The sequence below is a fragment of the Vanessa atalanta genome, chromosome 24 (assembly GCF_905147765.1).
Source record: "Vanessa atalanta chromosome 24, ilVanAtal1.2, whole genome shotgun sequence".
NCBI classification, from domain to species: Eukaryota; Metazoa; Arthropoda; class Insecta; order Lepidoptera; family Nymphalidae; genus Vanessa; species Vanessa atalanta.
Window position 1 is genome coordinate 2969124 of NC_061894.1, and position 13241 is coordinate 2982364.

The 13241-nt window shown below is 34.2% G+C and overlaps 2 protein-coding genes across 4 annotated transcripts in view; both read right to left on the reverse strand.

The window, feature by feature from the left end:
* Positions 1-13241, reverse strand: part of LOC125073327 (nucleolar protein 4) — a 133855-nt gene that overhangs the window by 92350 nt on the left and 28264 nt on the right. The gene's annotated exons all lie outside the window — the stretch shown is intronic.
* Positions 11216-13037, reverse strand: LOC125073328. Its single transcript, XM_047684115.1, has 2 exons — positions 12637-13037; positions 11216-12557 (listed from the first exon to the last, which is right to left on the reverse strand). The coding sequence occupies exons 1-2, from the start codon at positions 12976-12978 to the stop codon at positions 11853-11855; spliced, it is 1047 nt and encodes a 348-aa protein (XP_047540071.1). The 5' UTR covers positions 12979-13037; the 3' UTR covers positions 11216-11852.

Consider the following 13241-nt stretch of genomic DNA (forward strand, 5'->3'; position numbering starts at 1 on the left):
ATTTATTATCTGCTGAATCCTACCTAATTTATCTCTTATCTTATCTGGGTTTAGAGACTTTTAACACTTACGTCTTTGTACGTTTCAAACGCGCGAAAATGATACCAGGCGATCATAACTCATAAGAGATCGTCATCACCACACATTGAATAATGTGAGACGTAATGTGAGATGACTTATATGAACTGTGAGAAACGAAGCTATCTCTCTTCCTCTTAGAACTTGTCAATAATGTAAACAAACATCAGTAAAGTGTAATATTAAAAAGTCAGCAAACATGCATTTTTATATTATGAAAATTATCCAAGCTATTTGAACATTTATAACTGTTATTTTTTTATATATATTTATCTACATGGAATTAGATCCTGTATCTTAGACTTGGCATATACATTATGCCAATATGGAGGAGCAACTAACTACAATACTAACTAGCTGCCTTAAAGAGAAACATCACGTAATATATTTTTATATACATAAAATACATATAATTAATAATTTTAATCCGATGCTTAAGAGTATTAATTCAATTTTGTGTCTTTAATATCACGAATAATATTTTTAGCTTAACAGTAAGTTAAAAAAATTTAATATTTATTTCCCGTTCAGATTGTTGTTGTTTTCATATTCGGTTTTTTAAAACACTGCATCTCGTACTACGGATAATAAATACGTAATAATAAATGATATAAAATCTCTACCGCCACGGCTGTGTCCAGAAGCGACCCGTCCCGCGAACTCGCACGTATGTCCCGCTTTATATCGCGTCCGACATCAACAAATGTGTCTTGAGACAAGGATGGTAGTTACAAGGTATTAAAATGAAATTGTAGCTTAGGAATGTTTTTGAACATTATTTATAAAAATAAACATAATTATAAAGGTGATTGGAATAAGATAAGTCAAACTAGGGCTTTGTGAATAAGTAGTAGGTATCACTCACCAAAGGATGGTTAATATTTCTTATAATACAGACGTATATGGGCAGTGTTGGCCATTTAAACCATTTGGAAATATTTAATGAAAACTAATTTATTTTAATAATACTTAATTGATAATCGGTTCAGTTTTTACTGTATAAAGTACTAGTAAAAGTACTTAACTGTATAAAGTAAATTCCCACTCTTCATTTTTATAATTATTTTATTAGAATAGTGCCAGCCCTACTGTCGGGCGGTGGCAGGCACGGCGTGACATGGGGATCAGTCGACTCGGCCCGTCGTCGCGTGCTGTCGACCGGCGGTATACTGCGACCGACGCACTTACATAATTTATAATTTAATTTTTCTTAATATTTTTTTGTTTTAAATGTTTTAACATTATATTAGAGTTTGAATAAAATAAGACTAATAACAAAACAATATAGTTATGTATAAATAAAAAAAAAAATTGTGGTCTTAATAATAAAATATGTAATTTGATAAATTATTTAATGAAAGAAATTCTGATCTAAGCTTCTGCATTAACTGTCGTTATTTTGTCTTATACTCTATTCGTTTTATTCTTTAATGATTATTTTTATCACTTACGGCTTACTGGTGATAAAAATTACAGAAAGAGGTATTACCTGCAACAAAAAAATATGTTAAGTATACTTATGTATTCCTCATTTTCATGGTCAGGTCAGGGTTTTTTAAATATAATTGTTAGTTAGTAACTTTATATATTACGACAAAGGTACTGAGCGTTCATGGACATATGAGAAGTATGTATAGCTCAACGCAATATCGAGCGAGGCGAGCATCACGACAGGATACGGGCCGCGTTATCGCGCCCCCGCGGTGAGCACGTCACCTTGTCACCGAGCGCTTTAATGGCTTGCCGAGTACGTCGTTCGGGACGTTTTGATGCTTCAAATTTTTTAGTTAAAATATTCTTACTTGAACTAAAATACTATTCATATTTTTATTACACTTTATATATTACAATATTTTTAAACCATTTGATATAATGTTCGATAAAATTAGTTTAAAAGAGATATTTAATTTATATTTAAAACTTCACTTAAATAAATTTATTAACATAAAAATTGATAACATTAAGTGCTTAAATATATACAAATAAACTTAATAAACTATATAACTATGTATATTATACTTAACTATAATTATAAATGTATGTTCATATACAAAAAACTTGAGTATGATATTCATAGAGAATAAATACTAATAGATTAAGCTGTGACCTAGATAAATGATGATGTTTGCAAAAACTAACTTTAATCTTATATAAGATATTAAAATTCATCATTAAAGAGAAATATAGATGCAAAAAAGGAATCAATGGATATTCATCCCCGCAAGGTGAGTATCATTAGACCGATCCTGCTCTGCGTTAGTTCACCGCAATATGCTGTTGAAAAAAGCCGGCTTGTGGGTTGCATAAAAAATGTCTGGCCTGGCGGCGGGTCGCTAACGCCGCCTCTAATGACGGCACACTCGCCGCGCTCGTTTCCTGCATAGGGTCGCAAATGATTTTATTTGTTGGAATAATTTTACTTCTATAATATATAATACTTTATCGTTTAATGCTAGTTAAATGTTTCGAATATAAATACACGATACAAATAAATAACAAATAATGCTTTAATGAACCAGGATTTTTTTATCCGTATGTAAGTCATATTTTGTAAATTTGCAGTAATTTATTTAATAGGTAATTTTTGCATAAATAAATATTCCATTCCATTTTTAATTCAAGTTACAAGATAAAAAATGAAGAAAGAAATGACATATGTACATTTATTTTGAAAGAATTAAAACAAAGACGTAGGCGTTTTTATGTCACGATTACAATTGAATACAAGTCTAGATTTAACTGAATAAAAATGCATATAATCTGTTCTAGACAGCGGCACATTTTAATTTAATAATGAATAATGACTGCTGTAAAATACTCCAACATTCCCAGCCCTGATAGCGTGGGTGCGAGCGCTCGCCTCCTACATATTTAATTTGCTCGGACTGGTTTCTGTCCGGGCGCCGCGCTACGCTTTGTGTTTCGTTATGGCTCTATCGGCTTGCGACTATAAGACTGCTTGATTGAAGCATCGCTACTTTATTGCTTACTGTCTGTTTTGAATGAACTGCTGAAAAGTTTAGATTCATACATATTAACCTACGCCGTATTTTGTCAAATTTATTGATTGTGGTAACTATTTCAATTCAAGTAAAATGCTGAGCTCGTAACGAATTTATATTTAAAATATAATAACCTAAGCCAAGAATAAAAGTCTGTCACTTAAAAGAACGTCTTAGAAATAGAGTAGAGTTTTGTAGGGCGCAAAATATATAAGCCAAAAAATATAATCCCCGTCACGAACTCACTGGTTTTGCGGATTGAGCAAACCAGGATTATGTAAGGGAAAATTCTCGAGGCTTTGACGGAATAAGAGGCCTTGTTAACTTTGTCTCAGAAATTGACAAGACTTTTTATTTTATATATGTATATTGTATATATATTACTTAAACATTTTTAAAAGAAACCTAAAGTAAAAGTATCAAATCTATGTTTCGTAATTTACATGAAGCACAAAAAAAAGGACGACGTGAAAATTTTTTTAAAAGCGCAAATAAATACAGTAAAACTAATAATATATTTGGACAAAAAACATTCACAAAGCTTCCCCCAAGTGGACTTACTCATATCTTAATTCATAATTCAATATACACTTCTCTGTCGCAAAGTGCAAGTTCGCGAGAAAAAAGCTAGAGCAAGCGAACAGAACAGGGATGTGGGTGGCCCTATAGTAGTATGGGATGGGGAGCCAGGGCGTAATCCCTTATCGGTGCCGCCGACCGCGCATCGGCAATTATTATAAAGAGTCGGTGTAAACTACTGCTGTGTAAAGTTCAAACCTCTAAATTGTATAGAAAATCTAGGTAACTAGGGGTTTCGATAATGAGTTGAATTAGAGATCGTGATTTAATATGATTTTTCAGCATATTGTTTTATATATCAAGAACAGAAGTTTTAAGCTTAATATTTTATTTTTATTTTATAATCTACATAGCTACTTGTGTTTCTTATAAAACACAGCATTTGCAGTAATATGTAGACACTAAAAATTTTGTCTACTCGTAAATTTTTACCTCAGTCTTAACAAGAATTTCTAACAGTATTGCCGAGCCAAAAAAATAAAAGATAAATGTTCAGCTTCCTTATATGCCCTATTCTCAGTCTTGGCATAAAGTCTAGCAGTATTTTAAATTCACAGAGACACATTCAGTGTTCGTTCCAAACTATATTTTACAATAATTGAATTTTATTAAACTAAAAAGTTGGTCTGTAACATGTGATGACGTTATTTTAAATTAAATTTAAATAAAGTTTAAGTAATGCATAAATTATTTAAATATTATGTCGTTGAAACTATATTCGTCAATCAAGTTGAGACGTAAAATCGGCCCCGCATCAAATACCAAACCGCATCAAATGCTGTATACAGGATCGCGGTCGTAAGCTATGTAAGCCGTCGGCCACCACGGCAGGCCCGTTGGCTACGGGTCCCGCTGTGGTGTCCACCTTTTCTAACATATAGCGGTGTCCCGCTCACGCGTAGTAACACCCGCTTTGACACGTCCCGTAACACGCGAGAGCTTAAGTTAAGCCCTGAGCGAACGAATTTCATTCCACGACTAAGGATGGTGTAAAAATTTAATAAAAACAGTAGTAACTGGTTTTTTTTTTTTTGTTTAGTTATTATCAAAAATTCTGAAATAGTAAACATTTATTATACTATTTACAAAATAACTAAAAATTAAAAAACTAATAATATTCACAACTTTAATTTCAATATAATTTTTAAATTGACGTAATATTTTCTAATGAGCATTACTATGAAAGTCGAGAGGAAGAGAATCGAAAATTTTATTCGTCAAATCGCTTATTGCGTCTAGGCTAAGAAACTAGGACTAATATTTAATTAATATATAACCATCTCGGCTATGCTACCGATATAATTAAAATGATAGTCTCTTTAATTATATCGGTAGATTTATCTTCTCGAATCACAAATCTATTGTACAGTTTTTGAATTTATTTCATGTAAAACATCCTCCGTAAATAGTTCGGAGGAGTTTTTTGTTGTGTATCCAACAAATGTGGAAAATATAGATACGACTCATGCATGCAAATTAATAATATTTGAGTTTACAAATATACACATAAGTTTTAAATACTTCTATTTTAATATTCCGTTTCAAACAATTTTAATCACAGTACATAATACGAGTGCAAAGTCGGGACTGCCGCTTGTTAATAATAAAATATGCATTCTATTTAATTCATTTCCCGCGCGTCATTTCGCTCCGTGTCTCAGCAATTATGGCGGAACTTTCCAGAGTATTTTGGCGGGAATATAAACTATTACGTACAGACTATAAATGTACTATTGTTGCATTTCGTTCGGAATTTATCCGTAATACTTAAACGAAGAAATACGGTAAAGAGAGCCACGGTAAAAAATATTTTATATTGAGGTATTTGTTTGATTTTCTTCATTTTCATCAGCTTACAAAAATAATTTAAAAGCACATTACATTTTAATATTAAATTTAATGCTCCGATCAAGGTCTATAGTGTGAATTCATTGCCTTCCTAAATATGCAGGCTACCTTACTGAATAGAGCTACATGCTATTTATACGATAAACATTTTTTATTAATTAGGTATATACATATAACTTAACTAGTTACATATATACAGTTTAATTTTACTTTCAAAATTCTTATAACAAGTTCATCACCATACAAAAGGTTCCTTTTAAAATATATAATAAGTACCACAGTATACTATGTATATATAATATATAATGATATCACGTCAATTCAATGTCAAAGTGGTTTATTTTTCTTTACACCAGTGATTGGAGACACTTTGTTTATCTATTCGTCATAGTTTTGTATATTTTATTGATTTCAATACTAAACTTGTAAGATTTGACCTCGTGTTGTCAAATAATTAATACCTTTGCGTTACAAATTGCCACCGTCAATGTACTCTACCCATGAACAATGTATTCATTAAGCGTGTCCCTAATCTCACTAATACGCTGTGACTTAAGCCATTATCTGTTCGTACCTATATCTCAACCCTTCGAACAATTACAACAATACAATAAGATATTAAGAATACGACAGTGTAACTATAGGTACGAGGGACATTATGTCTTTGTCTCCAAGGTTGGAGTCACATTGGCGATGTGTGGAATGTAAATACTTCTTAAAGTCCCAACGTCTGAAGTAGCGGTGACCACTTATTATTCTGCCAAAGTTTTTTAAATAAAAAATAATTATATACATATAAATACAGACTACCTGTGACCTGCGATTATACTAGAAAGATTATGTATGCCTGTGTGAGTGAATGCTGCATCTGTCGGATGAAATCACAATTGTACTCACTATCCTGCATTCGTAAAGCTTGATGGGATATTTTCCAAACTTTCTCAATGAGGCTTTGGAGCAACATTGGAAAACTTTAGGTTCCTTTACTTCATGCCTAGAGATTGTCGAGCTGGTTTACTGCTCCGATCTTAATGTCTATAGTGTAACCTTATAGCCTTCCTAAATATGCAGACTACCTTACTACCCTACTAAATAGAATATCTCAAATCAGACTAACAGTTCTTGAGATTAACGGGTTCAATAATACGAACTCTAGCTTTATAAGTAGATACACAATCTATACATATCAACTATCGAGTAACAGCGAGCTAATTTTGAAGAGTACCAAATAAAGAGTACCAAATACGACCGCCATTTTAAATATCCAGTGACGTCATATACCACAAACGAATATATTAACGACAATCTGCTGTGCGCAGTACTTTGTTCGCAAGGACGTTGAATATGGAAAACTGAACTGAACTATGGAACTGTTTTTTCTCCATTTCATTTGGAATACTTTATTTCTCGGCATACAATTATTCTGTACTATGGTCTTAGGGTTGTCTATGTTTAGTTGGAGACCCACTAATGATTCATTTAACTACTAATACTTTAGCTGTATTCCGGTTTGAAGTGCGGCTAATTAAAAAAAAATTAAAAAGTAAATGCTAATGGTTTAAGGCTCACTGATGGGCTGAGGCTTTCTCTTCATTTTAGGAGGATACGTAGCTGCCACTAATATGGGTTTTTAAGTGCACATGAGAAAAACAAATCATCCAACAAATGCAGATTTGTCTCGAAATGCTTTCTTCGCCGTCGAGCATGAGATGAACACATCAAATATTTGAAAAATTAGTTATATTTGCGCAATCTTCAGCAAAGTATCACGTATTGTAGGCACTGGGCCATCCCAGCTCTTACACAATGTAATTACAGCCATAAGATACATATATTAAATATAATTGTTGGCGTTGGCGTTAGTGATGTCAAGAGTCGGTTGAAACTATTAGAAGTTCCAGTGAAATGGCGTTTAAAAAAAAAAGTGTCTCATCATCTTCTTAAAAATGTCACGAAAATCGATCGAAAATTTCGGACGGAAATCTAACCTATATCCTTACCAACACGTATAAACAATACCCTCACACGCTTGACCAATTACAAGGGGTTTCCTCCTGGCTCCTACTGATTAAAAATCTATCGCATCGTTACTCTGTACTTCCGGGTGACAACGTGATTCGAATTTTGAAAAATATCAAGTAATTTAAATGTTACAACCGCTTGAAGATAATTTCAAATGTATTCGTAATTAGTGCTATCACATGTATTTATAAATTATAGATCAAACTTTATACTCGTATATTTTTAGTTACTGAAAAATACTACAAAACCAATATACATAAAACTTAGCAGCGCATTTTGGGGAAGGTCACTTGGTGGTAGGGTTTAGGTGCAAGAGCGTCGAGCGTTAACCATCTAGGCGCTCCGGGCTGGACATGCATTTTATATTCGACTAGGGTCGGACTGGGCCACAAAGGACCTTTTTTTGCAGTATTATCGAGGACCGACTCTACTCAATATGCATAGATCACAGTATTGAGGATATTCAATACGGAAGGCAGTATACAGACTTTTCTACGTGTGTATGTCACGTACTTCTCCTTAACGACTTAAGGGTAGCGATGCAATTGAGAAAAATTAAAAAAAAAAACTTATTTTAACCGCACAACGTCAGTACGATCAGCTTATTGTATAAAATATCAAGCGTTTTTTTTTATACTTGTCAAATTATGTAAATATATTTCTCAGAAGTAATTATTCGTTCTGTTTATCCATAAAGTTGTATTGAAACATACAATTAAATATACAGGTTTATCGTTACTATTATAAGTTAAAAGTAAAAAAAACTTTACAAATAAGGTTGTTTGTGTATATCATACAGCTTAAATATGCCTTTATTTTCGATTCCTACTACATCGCACTTCTAATGCCAGAGTCAGACTGATTCCGTTCATGTAAAAAGCAGTATATGCAAATTCTGCAGATGCCGCCATAATAAGAAGCTGTAGTAAACAGGAAAGCACTCGGAAGCGATTTTATTTCGCCATCGCGTCTCCAGCTATTCTAAGTTTACGATTACGACCACAGCTGCAAGTAAATGGGGCTGTTAAAAGCAAAATAAAATATTTGCTGACCGAAACTGATAGATATCGGCGCCATTAAGTGTAATGCGATACGTAAAACCTTTTTTTTTTTTTAATCGAATCTATTTCTACAATAAACGCTTCGCATCGGGTCTTCCCACATTTTAGCAATTTAAAAAGACCTATTTTCTATTTAATTTATTCCAATATTAAATCTACTTCATTAGTCCTTCAAAAAACGGTCCCAAAATCTGCTTAGAACCCGATCAAATACGTTTGGTTCGTTTGAGATTCGTTCAAACAGTCTAGCGTATCGGAGGGAATGTGTTCTATATACAATATAGGGATGGCCTTTATTGTTAGCGAACACGCATAATCCCCTTGTAACGTTGCGTATTAGAGCCATTTTGTCAAGAGATAAAAACAGTATATGCAAATTGGCGATGCGGCACTTGCAACTAGCACAGTATATGCAAATTCAGCAAATACAGCTACAACAAAAAGCCGTAGACGTATAATTGTGTCGAGTTTTATATTGACGCGTTTCAACCTATTTAAATTTTATTATTATTGCAGCAACTGTGACTTGGAATGACCAATTAAATTCTCGACTAGGTAGAGTTAAGTCAGATCCGAAATGTGTCATTTTTCCTCCGTTATTTCAGGCTATGCTTAATTTGTGTGTTGTACGGCCTGCTTCAAATGGTACTGTTAATTTTATTTTGCAAGATGTTACTCAGTTACTCACCTGACGAGAATCTGAATACTTTTTAGAGATCACACGTGACCTTAACTTTAACTGGGTATTTGCACTCATTGTACTAAAGCGATGATTGGTAAACGAACCAGTGTGTTTACAAGATTACAATCAACTTACCTGCAGATTTAAATAAAGTGATGAAAAATGTAAGGGATGAATTTATGGAATGCAATCCATCAATATATACTTTATCCAAAGGGAACAAGGGAACTTTATCCAACGGAACATGTGAGGCACGAGTTATAGAGTTAAAAGGAGATATAAAATGGTACATAGACCTCTTAGACATTTTGGATAATACTATATAATACCTTAGACAATAATTTAAAAAGAAAGAGACGGAAATATCTTAATCAACAACACCAATGGGTTCATGGCGCGATCAATGCCTTTATAATAAAAATATTTTTAAAGATACGTCTGATAATTCGACAATCATTACCCATGTGGTCTTGCATGACTGATGCAATTTACGATGATGAAAAATATTGGATGTTCATTTTTGAATGATCTGTCCAACATGCCTATCCAAGCACGATAAAGAAAGATAAATTATAGCGCATTTAAATTTTTGTGAAAATCATACTTTTATACTAAATATTTATTCTTGATTTGCAATTGTAGCCTTTATTTCAATTTGTTATATTCTAAGTATCTGTTAACATTATCTGAGATGGTAGACATGTAATTAAAGAACAAAATAGACTGAATTAAAATTTTTCAATTTTATTTGCGTGCGTGCGAAACAACGTTAGGAATTATTAATAAGAGAAAAAAATTCAAGATGTCCTTATTCAAAATATTTTTTTCTCAAGTAAACCGTGTAGCCAACTTGATAGCAACTTTTTTTTTTATTTAATCAAGTAACAAAAAAGTGTATTTTAAGTAGTTGCGTAACCCTAAAGTGCTCTCAAAGTCTCTGTAACAAGGGCGCGAACCCTGAGGGAGTTGCGAAAACACACCTTGAAAAACTCTTTTTGAAGGAAACAAAATTTCTAGCTGGCCGTTCCGACTTCGTCCGGGTGAAATCAAAGTTCATTTTATCCCGACCACAGCGCCGCCAATAGGGTCTAATTTAAACCACCCAAGGCCATTTAACTCTCTCAAACATCGCCAAATCGCCAATAGGCTTAAATGGCCCTGACCCACCGGGTCAAAAACAAATGACGCGGTAGCTGAGGCTACCGAGGAGGACCAGCCCGGGTAAGGAGGGAAACCTCGAAGCCCGTACCCGGCTTGCCACAGCAAGCAGGATGGCCATAGTAGTAGTCTCTCAAACGTACTCAAAAATGGCATCAAAATCGGTCCAGTAAAGATATTCATAGTAAGACTCACAATGAACATATAGACGATATATGGCCACGGATTATGTTGTTATTTGGATTTTTTTAATTACTGCAGTTAATTTTAATGTTTAATACTCAACACAACACTAACAGTCACGTGTCAATGATCTTATTTCATAAAAAAACGACGAATAATATCATGAAGTATTACAAATAAAAGACCAAGGCACATTTATAAAATATTTATTTTTTTAATAAATCACATTCCATTTATATAATTGTGGCACATCAAACAACAGATAAAATATACTTTTACTAATATCAAATCTATACTATAATCTATATTGAGGTATTTTTTTTCTTTTCCTCCATTACCTGCTATCACACTGAAAATAAATTCGTAAACTTCTAATATACACAATAACTATATTTTAAATAAAACTAATAAATTTTATAAAAAAAATAAGAAATATAAAAATACTTTCGAATTTGAAAAATCGAATGTTACGTTATTATTGCAAAATATGTCGCAATTACGAAATATTTCTGTAGTTCTGAAAGGTAATAATTTGATCATAATTTCAGAAACTTTTAGTTAAAATATCTAAACAAAAAATATACAAACTCAAATAACCTAAACACAGCCGAACATGAAAATCTAACATCGAATCAAAGACTAGTAATATGTTTTGATGTCACATTTCATTATTATATTTTTCTTTCACGTATATAAGTAATTCTGTATATAATTTGTACTTTGGCATTTCATCACTATTACATGTATAAAATCGCGGCTTATTTAACATCTATCACATTTATAGAAACATCTAAAACACATACCTACTTGAGTTTACAAGATAGTCGCCGTTATATTTTAAATTATCTATAATAGGTATATTATATTTGGTACTCGTCGTGTGCTATAAAATACTTTAACATATATGCCGCTATCATTCTTGGAGACGTGTTTGGCACTGATTTTGTCAACGATTTGACAAGATAAATATATATTTGGATTTTAACCAAAATTAAAATCACTATTGTCTCAGAAATAGCTTTGCAAATTGTTTGGCATGATGTATGTCATAGATTATTTTCTGTTTTATTTTTTTCATAATTTACTTCATTTTAAAACTAAGAAAAAATATACAAGGTTTTGAAGTCCTAGTGTTTGAAGTTACGGCAACTACTTAGAACTCTATATTTTTATCGATATATGAGCAGTGCTACTCGTATTTTACGTCCGAAGACTTTCAACGTATTTCAAATTCATCCACTAATCTTCCACTTCAGATCCTACACAATATTCCGTTTTTAGATCTCTATTCAAATCGTCGGGCGAATCATTTCTCATGTCCATTACACGCGATGCATAAGGGCTTTGTGAGGCCATGCTTGCTAATATACCGTTTGAAAGAGCCTGCACTGACAGCGCCTCCTGCGACGGGCCCGCGTAGCTATACTGCTGATATACAGCCTGTATTCTCGCCGCATTCACAAGCGTTTGAATCTTTAACTGCGTGTCCAAAGCCAAACTCAAAGGCAATTTGCGAAGTTGACTCGCAATCAATTTGCCGAACATTTCGAATTCATTCTCGTTCCCGTTCTCAGAATGCTGACTCAAATCTTGCGCTGTTTCTGACTGGTCGCTTCGTTCGTCGAAATTGCTCTTTTTTTGTTTTGCCGGCACCGGATAAATCGTTGCGAGCGATGTAGTTAGTGGCGTTGCTATACCGACAGGGGGATTAAGAAATGGAGCGGACGTCGAGGTCGGCAGGATCCCGAATGGGGACGAAGTTTGATTGAGCCCGAAGGGCGTACTCGGTCGAGGGGATGGCGTATTTAAAACGTACGGAGTTGACGATCGCGTTGAACTGCGTCGTTTTCGTGGGCTCTTCTTTTCGGGCGATTTTCGTTCGCTCAAGTCTTGAACGGCATCGCTGTCGTCGCTCATTGGTATTTCGAGAAGACTGTTGTCCACCTAAAACAAAGAAAGTTTCGCTACAAAGTTAGAATGTTAGAGCGCATGTCTAAACTACGTAAATAAAAGAAGCACTCACGGAGCTCGGAGTGACGATCGCCCGCAGAAACCTGTCTGCGTGCTCGAACCACGTGACGCTTGGACGGTACGCATGCGCGCCGGCCTTCCTCGCCGCGCGAATTTTCTTCAACTCGACGCTGTACGACGATCGTATATTCTTTATCTTATTTTTCAGTTCTTTAACCGTTATATCAACTAGATTCAAGGTTTTTATTATTTCAACGTATCCTTGTTCGCGTACTTTCTTGTTTTTGTAGTTTTCGGACACTGGATTCCAGAGGTACTCGCGTTTCTCGTACTCAATTATCATTTGGATGGTGAGGTCTTCGCTCCACTTAGGATTGGCTAGTATCGCAACCATTTCGTCTATATCATTTGTGTATATTTTTTTCAATTTATTGCGATAATAATTCGCGTGTTTACGAGTCGAGCTACTAGGAGCGCAGAAGGGTGCGGGCGTGTCGCATGCGCGCAGCATACTAAAAGCACGTCGATGGGCCGACACCCCGCGCGGGGGGACTATTTCGGGAGTAGCCGATACGCAGCCGCGTGCTTTCAAGCGTGCTATTTCCTCTCCGCAGCGCGTCGCGGACGAGCCGGAGTGAAATGGAAGATTTGTGACCG